This window comes from Taudactylus pleione, unplaced genomic scaffold (assembly GCF_031769625.1).
Source record: "Taudactylus pleione unplaced genomic scaffold, aTauple2 ptg001573l, whole genome shotgun sequence".
NCBI classification, from domain to species: domain Eukaryota; kingdom Metazoa; phylum Chordata; class Amphibia; order Anura; family Myobatrachidae; genus Taudactylus; species Taudactylus pleione.
Genome location: NW_028285970.1, coordinates 6,819,787 through 6,833,787, shown reverse-complemented (window position 1 = coordinate 6,833,787; position 14,001 = coordinate 6,819,787). Strand labels below are relative to the sequence as shown.

The window sequence follows — 14,001 nt, the reverse complement described above, 5'->3', positions numbered from 1 at the left end:
AGCTGACAGCAACCAATGCTACCGTTGGGTAAAGGGCTAATCAGGTGATGTAGACTGTCAAGGCTGCGTCCATGATGGTAACCGCAAGAACTAAATCACTGAGCGAGCACATCGATGTCCTAGCAGACCTCAGGTGTAATCCTCAGCACATCACTCATCGCCACACCTTGGAAGCCAGCATTGAGGTAACCTAACATGATGGTAATCCCTGACTGACTGGCATGTGGACTAATAGGAACCTGGGGTGGGGCTTTGCAGGTGCTGGGGGCGGAGCTATGCTACGAGTCCCGGCACCTTGTAAAGAAACAAAAACATTAGACATCATTGGAGGGAAACCATCTGGTTCTCTCCCATCGATGGCAAAAGCATTCAGCATTGGCCACAAATGATCAATGATAATGAATCATCAATGGTCGATACCATCCCTACACAGTACTGACAGACGCACTAGCGTGAAATTGAATTGCTGCTGGAATGGGTGCGAAGTGCAGAACAGCCCAGATGGTAGAAGCTTGGGATGAATGGATGCAGGAAACAATTATATGCAGGTAGTTGGTTTTAGTGTCAGTATGCACTAGAATGCAGTACACTGAATGCTGAGACAGATGCACTTTGTCAGATGAAGATACTGGAATAGAGCTGGAAGGCACTGTAGCTAGGAGAGTTGTTCTGACAATGACCTGGACACAGGAGATGGTTTCAATAGGGTTCTCCCAGTGCCTGTTGACAGAGCAGGTCATGTGAGCACAGCTGCTGGAATCTGGTTGGCAGATAATAGTCATATGGACAAATCTAAAATGACCGTGACCAGGGAGGGCACAGACGGCAGTGATGTTACACTGCCAGACCCGGTATCTGGGACTAAAGGGTCTATTTACTAAGCAGTGTTAGGTGACAGAGTGAAATGTGATAAGGTGCCAGCCAATCAGCTCCCAACTGTCAGTTTTCAAACACAGCCTGTGAGTTAGGAGCTGATTGGCTGGCACCGTATCACTTTTCACTCTGTCTCCTAACACTGCTTAGTAAATAGACCCCTTGAACCTATGCTTGGGCCAAGATGACCAGAAAACCTGACCAAAACCAAATTAGATTGGTATGGGGGTATTCTGTAAAATCCAGAAAAGTATTCTGTATACCTCAAGACCAATAATGGTACAATCAATTGTGAATGAATTATCAAGCTTTGTGACTGCACTAACTGGATTGTGTGTGATCCTGGCATTTGGGTGAAATTCTTAAAAACATGACGACTAAACAGAATGTAGATACAGCACTAGTGTTGGACTGAGACATGTAGGTATGAAGGGTCTTCTGGGGGAATGTAATGCTAGACGTTGTAGAACATTGGTATGTGTTGTGAAAGCACCAGTACATTAGCCACCATAGGGACATGGCCAGCCACACGGGAGGTGTGATTAACCCACGGTGTGCCATAGTGTAGAATGAAAGAGTATATATTTAAAATAAAGCCAATTTCACATGTATGACGTAAAAGAAAATATTGTCAAATCCCGGGAATAGTTTGATAATCTAGCTAACCAAATAGAGGGGCCCACTGTGGATTTGCCCAGTCCGACCCTGTTCAGTGTGCAGGTATCTTCAGTCAACTTTCCTATAAGCTGTGATGAAAATGGAAAAAAAATAGTACTAGAAATTAGGTACTATAGGTTAAACCAGGGGATCCCAAACTCGGTCCTCAAGGCACACCAACAGTCCAGGTTGTAAGGATATCCATGCTTGACCACAGGGGACTTAATTAGTACCTCAGTAATTTGATTTAACCACCTGTGCTCAATGGAGGTAGTCAAGAAGCCGACGGTCAAAATGCCGACTGCCAGCAAGGGACTGATAGGTGTCGGAATCCTGACGCCTATCATTATCCACCCGCCGAAACGAAGGTAAGCCGGGCGTCGTGAGCGGACAGCCGCGGGGGGTGGGGTGTGTGTGTTAGATTTAGAGGCTCCCAGGGGGACTTGGGGTTAGGCACCCCACCGGGAGGGTTAGGTTTTAGGGTGTGGGGAGGTTAGGTTTAGGCTCCCCTGGGGGGAGGTTAGGCACTAGGGGGTGGTTAGGGTTAGGCACCCCTAAGGGAGGGTTAGGGGAGGGAGAGTTAGATAGCTTACTTACCTCCGTCGGTATCCGCGATCTTCAGTATGCTGGTGCCAGCATTACAACCGCCGGGCTCATGTCCGGCGGTAAATCATATCACACCTGTGCTCAACCATGGATATCTGTAAATGTTGGGGTACCTTGAGGACTGCATTTGGGAACCTCTGGATTAAATATCTATTTATTTAAATGACATAACAGATTGTTTTATTTAAAATAACTTCTAAACAGGTAATTTATGTATAAATCCCCTGTACATGAGTTATATGGCATGTGGCCATGGTGCCTGGAGTGCAGGTAACCAGACGGCATAGGGAAAGTCAAGTCGCATGCCTCATGATGATTGTAGCCAAGTGATGATGTGGGCAACCATGTCATTGCAAAGTGGTGGCCATGCGCCAGGATGCGAGAACACCAGGATGTTCTGTCAGCTAACATGTGGCATACTTGCCCACTTTCTAATATTCTCCTGGAGGAGGCAACCAGGGGAGATTACAGGCGGTGAGGGGCGAGGATAGCACCACATTTGCGTTATTGTGACCCTGCTGTACAATAACATGATTCATGTTATTGTATAGTATAGTGGGGGTCTGACTCATGATGATGCACTTCAATGTAAATCGCATCATGAAGAGAAGCTGTCCCTCTCTCTTGGGAGTCTGGGAAAGCTAACAGAATTTAGGAGTCCCCTGGACATTCAGAATAAGTAGATAAATATGACATGCGGTGACCCCGGTAATTCATGCTCCTAAAATAGCAGCTTCACAGGAAAAGGAGTTCTTGGGCATCATGATAGAAGGCCGTAGTCCTTTGCCACACGGACGTATGGTTTAACCTAGGAGGGCCAGCCAGGTGTCCCAGAGAGAGACCACCCAGATGGTAAGAACTGCCTGAGACCCATGCCCATTTGTAGACCACCCAGATAGAGAGAAGGGTAGCAGCTGATCCTAGAGTAGAGTCTGTCAAACCAGAAAGCCCAGCAAGCTGAGGGCTGCAGAATTCCTGGGGAGATAGTACAGCTTACAATGTGTAACCATTGCCTGTTCTCTATATTGAGACTGTTATAATAAAGCTAAAAATGAATAGGGGCGTCACAAGTGATAGTGACCATCCAGAACCACATATAGGGCGGCCGGAAAGTATTGCGGATCGGGGCTTTTCACATGGTCTGAAGTTATCTCCATATTCAATTACAGCCAGTTTTCGCCTATGCAGAAAGTCAGTACAATGTAATAGGCAAAAAAGATTCACCTCTTAATAGTAGGTGAAATGTGCAAAATTTTTATTTTGTGGTGCAAACATGGGGAAACCACTCAGAACCCTTGGGACAGCCCCCCAAAGGACAAGTGTGACAAAAAATCCCTGGGAAAAACTTAAGAACACCGCAAAAACTTACTTTCATTTTGGGGGCAAAAAAATAAAAAGTGGGGGGACAAGCATAAAAACTAGCGAAATAGACTTCTTGGGGTGCTGTAAGGAGGGGCCAAGTGTTTTGGGGATTACAGGTGGGTGAGGGTGGTTTTTCACGTTTTTTAAAAGTTCACTTTACAGACATAAAAATATGCTAGCACCCATTTTCAAGTACCCCAGACAGGACTACTTATTTTCAACAAAACATACTGCTTAATGCCATTCTTCACTACTTGTGCAAAGACGCTAATAAGAAGCTATTGAAACAACTTAAGTACCCTAAAAAGTTTTATTAGGGCTATTTGGACACATCTACATTGATCCCCAATGTTAGTGCATCTTTTTGGGGGAATCAGGCTGATTTCCCCAATTCTGACAGCACTTTACGTCTGTTCTGACTTTGCGGCTTGCCATTTTCGCGTGGTTTGGAGATGAATACGGCGACTAGCGGGGACGCGCACGATAGGTTTCCGCCTCCAAAACAGGCGATGGCGGGGGAAAGTCGGGCAAGCAAAACTTTTCCGCGGACACGAAACTAATTGAATACGGGCCATACAGGGGAGGTGCCTCTGAGAGCTGGTGTGTCCATGCATGAGAGTATTCCAGGGTGGGGCTGCTGCCTTGAATCAGTCAGCTGCATAGAGGTTTCTGCTGCTGAGATACTATGGAATCACTGCTCAACCAGAGTGCCTATGAGGCATAGAGAGTGCCTATGAGGCATAGAGAGTGCCTATGAGGCTGCATACACACGTTACGATTTTGTAACCAACGATTTTCTGTCAGATTTTCCCTTGAAAAAGTGAACGATTTTTTGAAGTGTATGAACGATTGTTTGAACGATGAACGAATAATGTTCCTTCCCTTAATGAAAATCGTCATGCTGGGTAGAAATGGACGATGAACAATAACTACAAACAGGAGTGCACATTTGTGATTATTGTTCATCGCTGTAACTCATAAACTGAACGATTTTTTGAACGATTTAACGATAACGTCATTATCGACAAATCGTTCAATAAATCGTTACGTGTGTATGCACCTTTAGGCGGGAAACAGTTGGGAAGCCGATGGATGGAATCCCGACCGCCAGCTTCCCGACTGTCTAATCCCATTAAGGGTTAAATGACAGTTGTTGAAATCCCTACTACGGTCTCCCTACACCGGGAGACCGACTCCCGGTTTACCGATCGAAGATAAGCCGGGCAACGTGCGCGGACAGCCCCGGGTGGGGGGTTCGAGGGTTAGGTTTAGGGTTCCCGGGGAGGGATTTAGGGTTAGGGACCCCCCCCTGGGAGGTTAGGTTTAGGCTAAGGGGAGGGGGGGTTAGGCACTTAGAGGGGGGGATTAGGGTTAGGCACTTAAGGGGGAGGTTAGGATTAGGCACCCTGAGGGAGGGTTAGGGGATAAAATAGGTTAGTGAATACTTTCCTTGGGACAATCAGGATTTTCATCCTTGTCGGGCTGCCGCTGTCGGAATTTAGGCACCTAGGGGATTAAGTAAAACTTGCCTAAATGGAAAAATGTTCTCATTGCAAATGTCCTTTAAGCTACAGTACTGGAGGGGCAAAGACAAACACTAACTGTGCAGCTGTTACCCAAGAACTATGCCTCTGAAGTATTGGAGATGCAGTTACTTAGCTACTGCAACTTAGGTCAAGTACTCGAGACAGGAGTGTAAACAGACCTGTAAGTGCGTTTCCCTGGCATCTCACCATGCTTACCACACCTGTGTCCCCACAGACAGTGCATGTGCTGGGCCCCTGGCCATCTTTTCCCCCTATCCAAGGGCTGATAAGAAGGGAGTTCAAGGAACAACGAGATTTGCTAATGGTTATGCCAGTATGTACCCCCACACTCCCCAAGGTGGCAGGGGATCACGTAAAAGCGGAATTTCCCGCAGAAATTTTTTATATTTAGCCCCTGTCATGTACGTGTCCCGCGTTAAGCGTGACAGAGAGTGTCGCTGCCTGTGAGGTAGAGGTATTATTTTTGGCAAGGCAAAAGTAGTATCCACACACTCACACAATCCCATCCAGTTCGGGGAGCCCTGCCCTAGTGCTGGAGGGAGGAGGGGGACGTCTGGGGAAGGGCCGCCCTGTGCCCGCCTCTATTTACTCCAGGAAAAGAAAGCTCTCTCAGTGGCTGCTCCCCACCTCCAGCTCTCTCCCTGCCTGTGGGCTCCTGTCCATCTGCTGGTAGGAGAAGAGACCTCCTTGTAAGTTCCCATTACTCCCCCCCTCTCTCTCCTGTGTGCAGGTCCCCCCGCTCACGCCACACACAGATGCCTGCAGGAGGGAGTGCTGCTGCTGGGGATCTCATGTGTGACTAGCAGGACTGCTGCAAAACTTCCCCAGGGCAAGGAAGGAAGAAAGGAACAAGGGATCCATTGGCTTTGTCCAGGTCCCCCTCCCTCCTCGGGATATCTGCTGGAACTTTTGCAGGAAGACAGAGAGGCTGCTGCTAGACACTCAGTGGGCACCAGTTGCTGTGGGGACACTGTACTGAGACACCGCTGTTACTTTCCTGCTACCATTGTTACCAGGGACCTTGTGAGATCTTGTCCTCCTCCTGATTGTAGTATTTGTCAGGCTGGTTGACGATGGCTGGTTGCTGCCTGTCTGCAGAGCAGAAGGAGTCTCAGAGGATTAATGCAGAGATCGAGAGACAGCTCCGCAGGGACAAAAGGGATGCTCGGAGGGAGCTGAAGCTGCTGCTGCTGGGTGAGTGCTGCTGCTAATGATCTGTAATGAGTAACCGACTGGGGAGACGTGCTGAGGGAGCTGCAAGCACATATCTACTGTGAAAATAGTTAGTAATATATTGTATAGTCGTATCAGGCTGCAGCAACCTGTGACTCTCCTGCTGCTTAGAAACTGCAAGCAGGCCGTTTGGAAGAGCTTGCTGGGACTTTTAGTGTCGCTGCAGCGCAATAGGTCGCCTTAGTAAGCATGCAGGGACTACTTGTACAATACTTTTTATTTCCAAGTCCCACAGGGAGATAGTGATCAGTGCAAGGTCACAAGACTGAGGAATGGAGCTGTGACCCTTGATCACTCATTACAAAAGCTGGAGGTGTAATTTACAATGGGCCAATTCCACTTTAGCAAAGTCTACAGGTTATCACTTATGTGGGCCAGGAAGGGATTTCTATACTGCAATAGAGGCTGATCTCACACTGCAAAAAAAATGATTAACTATGTATGTATGTATGTATGTATGTATGTATCCTGCTGGAAGTGAGGCACAGGTGGTCCAATGGCCGGGTTATCATACACTGACTGCCTTGTTATATATAACATGTAAGTATGAAAGCATACCAAAAACAATACCATGCACAATTATTATTTGACCATTTAAAAAAAAATAATAAAATATATGCAGTTCTCCCTCCACCACCAGACGAGCAGTGTTGTATGTGTTTTTGTACTTTTATATTAATACAACCTTGTTACAATCAATCAGTAAATGCATAATTTTGTAACTTATTAAGGGGCCTATCCACTAGGCGACCTGAAAGACTGAACGACTAGCGTTCAGACCGTCAGGTCGCTGAGGTGCGGTGCCTGCACTGAACGATGTTCACTGAACGTCATTCGTGCAGGACCCCGACCTCCTATCTCTGAACATGCCAAACCTGACGAGCGTCGTCAGGTTGACGGGCATGTTCAGTAGATTGTCGGGGTCGGCAAGGACCCAGTGTGCACGCGCATCGCTGGTCCTTTCCGGCTATCCATTACACTAATTTCTGTACGATGTGACCAAAACCTCCTGGTTTTGGTCCGATCGTGCAAAAAGTCGTGTAATGGATAGGCCCCAGTCATACACCCAAACAATTTGGATGCATTGGTCGCTGTATCTGCTGTTTGTACAGTTGGATGGTGAATGTATTTTATTTTCTAGGACTCTACTAATTGCACTTTTTCTTATTTGTACTCCTTGGGCGCTATTCAATTGTTTACGCGGTCTGGATCTCCTGGGGCTGCGAGCTGAAATGGTGCACTGGCAGCTGATCTCGCCCGACAAGAGCAACAATTGAATAGCTCCGTCTGCCGCCGAGTGGGGTAGAAACAATTGAATACCGCCCCTTGACTATAGTTTATTTCTACTTAAAGGGCAAGGTACACTGTAATACTTTACTATATAGTGTGTCATCCAGTAAAAAACATCAGCCTGTGAGAGATGAGCAAGTGCTTAGAAGCATAGAGGCTTGTCTGAGGGTTTCTGAGCTATGTTGACAGTTGCTTTGGAATATAATAGTCTATGTAGGAATGAATTACAAAGTTGACGTTCCTCTCTTTATGGCAGGTCTGTCCAATCAGTCTCCCCTCCAACAAATGTCGTTTTTTTCTATATGCGTCCTGTTACATATGATCTATTAAGGCTGGAAGTACTCACAGCAAAGACAGTAGATTAATACTCCCTTCACACAGAAAATCAAATTACCGGGTAAAGCACTTTTACCCGGTAATTTGTTGATCAACAAGGGTTTTTCTGTGTGAAAGGGTCAACCCAGGTCGAAATTTTCAGGACTTCGTCTCTGGTTTTTACTAGGGATGTGCAGGCTCGGATAGGTTCGAGTTTGCACGTTGAGTTCGGATTTTTCCCTCCAAAAAAACGGAACTCAGAAAGAGGCAAAACGTCATCTTGCATGGACGAACATCATCATTCCTGGTCAAAAGTCCAGGAATGATGATGTTCGTCCATGCAAGATGACGTTTTGCCTCTTTCTGAGTTCCGTTTTTTTGGACGGTAAAATACGAACTCAACGTGCAAACTTGAACCTATCCGAGCCTGCACATCCCTAGTTTTTACCAGGGTCGGAGACCTGGGTTGACCCTTTCAGACAGAAAATATACCCGTGCTGATCAGCAAATTACTGGGTAGAAATGCTTGACCCGGTAATTTGCTTTTCTGTCTGAAAGAGGGTTCAGACTGGGACCGGCAAAACACCCCGGCACTCAAATGCCGGGTAAAAGCCTTCTTTTGGAGAAAATTTCTGTCTGAAAAGGGTATTGCTGAGCTTTAATGGAATCTGAGAAGTCAGTCAAAAGATGCTGTACACCAGAGTGAGACATCATTGATTATGGCAAGTTCTCTCTGTTTCTCATCATTGTGCCCTTCAGAAGGACTTGATCATTCTCAGTTATGCTTAGCAATCCTGTGGTGGCGTTTGGAATGATGATAATATTTTTCAGGACTTACCTCTATTACTGTTAAGCAGTGATACCCAAGCTCTGTCCTCAAGGCACACCAACAGTCCAGGTTTTAGTGATATCCATTCTTTTGCACAGATGGTTAAATCAAAATAACTGAGGTACTAATTAAGTCACCTGTGCTCAAGTATGGCTATCCTTAAAACCTGGACTGTTAAGCTGGCCATACACAGTGCGATGCGGCGGGGGATCACGGTGCATTTGGTTGGCTGACCGCCCGATATGCTGGCTCCCCCACCCGCATAGCGCTTTATGGGATCGCACATCGCATCCCCTGATCGACTGAACCTGCAGTAAGATCTGGGGGTGTGATGTACGACCCCACTGGTGCAAGCACTATCCGATATCATGCCCATACACTGTGCGATAGAGCAGCCAAATCGCATCAAACCGTTGGATCTGCTAATTTATCGCACCGTGTATGGGCACCTTTAGTGTGCCTTGAGGACTGTGGTTGGGAACCCCTTCTGTAAAGAATACCTGTCTTTTCAACCATGTTCAGTGCACCATGTAACTTAAAAAAACAAAGATGGAACCTTTCTTTTGGCACTTGGAAGACGACATAGAAAAGCGTCTTGCCCTATATTCAAATGGAAACTTTTCCTTCTTTGCTTTTTGGCCAGATGTTAAGTCATACTAGTTTTTCTTCATTGCCTTCGTGTACGTCACATCTATTTTCTCTGTACATTGGATGCAACTTTATTCAGAATCAGCTTTTTGTGCGTCATATCCCAACAACAAACCTCTCCAACTGTACCTTCCATTATGCCTTTCGGCTGTTGTCTTGTAATGTGAAAGTAATTTACTTGGTAAAAGTTGAAGAAGGGCTAGTTCAATCCACTATAAAATTATTTAAACTTTTTTTTTTTATACTGTTTTGCACATAAATGTAATCATCTTGCCACCTGTCACTGTGTGACACTAATATAGCACTAGTAATTATTTATAACATTTTATTTATATTGCAACCACATACAACCTCATCAACACCAGTGTAACTGGGTATTGACATACAGACAGAATCCTCAACAGGGCCATTATATATATATATATATATATATATATATATATATATATATATATATATATATATATATATATATATATATATATATATATATATATATATATATATTTATATTTATATATATATATTAATATATTTATATTAATATATATATATATTAATATATATATATATATATATATATATATATATATATTTATATTAATATAATTAGTTTGGGCTAAGTGCTCCTATTGCATTTTGGATCTGCCAGATAGCAATGGGAAAAAATGCTTAGTGTGACTATGTGATCCAATTAGGAGTCATTGGGTTTTTGACTGTATACAGGGATAAAATGTAAGCTTGTGTGAACTGTGTAGTGTAATGGTAGATTAATATAGAATGTTTAAAAAAGTGTCTTAGGAATTTGGAAAAATTGCGCTTGAAGGCTTAGAGCTAAGTGAAAAGGTAATTCCACTAAGTGGGTGAGTACAGCTTGTTAAAGGTGTAGGGTTGAAAGTCTGGTTAGTGCAGGGGTGGGAACCTTTTTTCTGCCGAGGGCCATTTTGAGATATAGAGATATATAATATATCCGTGGGCCTGGTGCAGACTACGCCCACTCCATGTGACGTCACGCGGGGCGGAGTCAGAATCTTCGGTGATTACAGCAATGCCCGGAGCTGTAGGGGCAGCAGTGTGACCGTCTTAAGCGTCCTAAGGACGCTGCTGCTGGCACTACTGCATAGATTCTGGCTGCAGGGTGCCATTCTAGGCACCCTGCTAGCCAGATGAGGCTAGCAGAAAAATGCTCAGAGGGCCAGGCCAAATGATTCCGCGGGCCTTATACGGCTCACGGGCCTGAGGTTCCCCATTCCTGGGTTACTGGAAGACCATTAAGGAGGGAATTGCAATAGTCAATGCTGGAGATCATGGGCCTTATTCAAAGTTGTGCGAATGTCTTCTGCAGATGGAGCTTGCAATGTTTAGCACCTTCTCATGCATTGGAGCCTGCATACTCAACTTTGAGTGACCATGGGCGTTTCAGAGTTGTATGCATCTCCGATTGTGGTGAAATGGTCATAACTGTGCTTCCGTGGGGCTTTTGTATGTTGATAAATGTTTCATTTGCATGTAGACAGAATTACAGGTGAAGATCTGTGTTTATTTTACTAGCATATAATATGGTCACTCATTGTTTTAAATCAGCCACCGTGAGTGCATAGATTAACATATTTTTACAGCGTCTTGTGTGAGATGTGCATGTTCTTGGAAAGTTACAGGATTGAATACATTCTTGGGGTGTGATGAAAAGGACAGTTCTGAGTTCAGGAGAACGCCTAGTCAGAGAGCTGGAGTGCAAAAGCTATTATTTTGTTCTCCACACATATAGCATATAAGGTCGGCAGCTTATATTGACTGGTGGGAATAATATTAACTACGTTTTTTAGATTGTCTGAAAATAGGAGTGACATATGTGTGAAACCACACGTGTCAAAAAGCGGGACTGCGCTCCGTGGGTGGTATACAAATCTCAGCGTATGTCAGTGAATGAGTCTGAAGCAATCTGATAAACCTGTCATGTGATATATTTATTGATAGTAACAATCACAAATATATGTGATGGGTATGAATAGATAGGTAGGGGAACACAAGGGGGAGGTGATGAGGGATATGTAATAGACTGGTATATATTAGTGGAGAAATCGGGGATAATGAACCGTTCAGTAACTGGAAAAAGTAGGCTAACAGAGGGAGGGGGTCCCACACCCCACTGTACCTAACGAAACAACCAAAGTCAAAAAAAGTCAATGTCCAAATGTATATTCAAACAGACTAAGCAGTGGTCTGTTTATGGTCTATGTAATAAAATCCTGGTGAGGCCTCACCTTGTGATAAACAGAAAGCTGGTCCTGCTCCTGTCCCGAGGTCCCCGTCTCCTCTTTGCTGCCGATGGTAGGGCCGTATTCCGGTAGCTGCTGCTGATGCAGCTACAGGCTTGGTCCCCGCAGTGTCCGGAAGCCAAATCCTGTGCAGTATCGTAATCTCGCGAGAGATCGCGGGCTGTAGGGGACCTGCCGGCTCTGGTCTACTGCGCGCTCAACTCTCCAAAAGATGAGGAGACTAGACAGGCAGAGGGGGCGTGAGGAACTCTCCCTTTATCATCACGTTCAGTAACTATGGCAACGTTTTGTGTATCCAGTGACGTGGGTCCGCATCATAGACCTAGCCCGCTCAATTTACTTTAAATTCCACCTCCAAGATGGCGCCGACCACTACTCCCTAAGGAAGGCTTATGAGAAGCCGACACGCGTAGGAGCAATAGAGAAGCACCACATTCCCCACCACCACAGTGCACTCACGCCCCCTCTGCCTGCCTAGTCTCCTCATCTTTTGGCGAGTTGAGCGTGCAGTAGCCCGGAGCCGGCAGGTCCCCTACAGCCCGCGATCTCTCGCGAGATTACAGTACTGCACAGGATTTGGCTTCCGGACACTACGGGGACCAAGCCTGTAGCTGCATCAGCAGCAGCTACCGGAATATGGCCCTACCATCGGCAGCAAGGAGGAGACGGGGACCACGGAACAGGACAGGAGCAGGACCAGCTTTCTGTTTATCACAAGGTGAGGCCTCACTAAGATTTTATTACATAGACCATAAACAGACCACTGCTTAGTCTGTTTGAATATACATTTGGACATTGACTTTTTTTGACTTTGGTTGTTTCGTTAGGTACAGTGGGGTGTGGGACCCCCTCCCTCTGTTAGCCTACTTTTCCCAGTTACTGAACGGTTCATTATCCCTGATTTCTCCACTAATATATACCAGTCTATTACATATCCCTCATCACCTCCCCCTTGTGTTCCCCTACCTATCTATTCATACCCATCACATATATTTGTGATTGTTACTATCAATAAATATATCACATGACAGGTTTATCAGATTGCTTCAGACTCATTCACTGACATACGCTGAGATTTGTATACCACCCACGGAGCGCAGTCCCGCTTTTTGACACTTGTGGTTTCACACAAATGTCACTCCTATTTTCAGACTATTATTGTTAGACCCTGGGAAGTCTAATTTTGGGATCTGCAGCACCCTTGTTTTTCACATCCCCCTATAAGAGGAGTGAGCGCCGATCTTAATCAGTACATTATTGTTTTTTAGATTGTGTCTGAGGTGATGATAGGACGTCGAAGGTGAAATGGCAGAGAGACATTCCATAATGATGTGAGAGCTCTAGAGATGATAGATAGTTTTGGGCATCATCTGGAGATCATATTGAAATTTAAAAAAGCTAATGTTCCGAACTCCATTTAATCTGCTAATGTAGTAGCAGCTGTGACTTTTATCGCAGCTGTTACAGAGAATTTATTCTAAAGCCGCAGTCGATGGGCACCCACCGGCTGCGGCTGTAATATGCTGCAGTACGCAAATAGATGCACCATTGAGCAAACATCGGCCGCATCATCTGACATTACAACAACCCAATGGTTGCTTAGAATGTCCAACCGTACATGCCTGCCGCTGCTAGTGGAACTGCATCTTTTGACTCTGTCCTTGGCACTGGCACACCTGGTAACAAAAGCCACCTCCAGTCACCGCCCAGGAACGCCTATTGATATTGCTTGGATCTCCATGCTATTCTGATCTGCATCCCCCAGTGGTAACCATTGGAACACATGTGCAGTGCATCTTGAATGCATGCACAGATTTAAAAAATTGGGTGCTTGTGCCTGATGTGTTAAATGCGTCCACCTCTGAATCGTACCCATAGTCACTATTGCAAAATGTGCAACCTCCATGAGTGTGATTAGAGGAGGAACACCTGTATCCTATATACGTTAATAGACAGGGGTGTGGACCGTTTTTAAAAAAATGGGAACCATATATTCTAATGCCAAAACCATGCAGTGGATTCAAAAGCTTACTAATAGTTTGAACATGACTATAAAGAGTTATGTTCAAACTAATATTAGTACGTTTTGGAATCCACTGCATGGTTTTTGTTGCGTCAACTGACTTTATAATTGTTTCCCTATTTTATTTTTGTTTACACAACTCCTAAAGCATTTACCTTTTAAGTACAAGTGTTTTTTTTTAGATTTCTTCTGATCAGTAATACACTTTTATTGGTTCCACTTAATCTTCAAATTTGATGTACTCTGTATACTTACCTCTGATTTACGTACAGTCAGGTGCATAAATATTGGGACATTGACAGAATTTTCATATTTTGGCCTCTATTTACCACCACAATG

General features: G+C 44.9%; 1 protein-coding gene across 1 annotated transcript in view; it reads left to right on the top strand.

Annotated features, from left to right (window-relative positions):
• The first annotated feature begins 5,621 nt into the window (after nucleotides 1-5,621).
• Nucleotides 5,622-14,001, top strand: part of LOC148442317 (guanine nucleotide-binding protein subunit alpha-14) — a 152,615-nt gene continuing 144,235 nt past the window's right edge. The window contains exon 1 of the mRNA XM_088464071.1: nucleotides 5,622-6,239. Within this exon, the coding sequence (XP_088320197.1) occupies nucleotides 6,119-6,239 (121 nt within the window). The 5' untranslated portion in view covers nucleotides 5,622-6,118. The remainder of the gene's footprint in view (nucleotides 6,240-14,001) is intronic.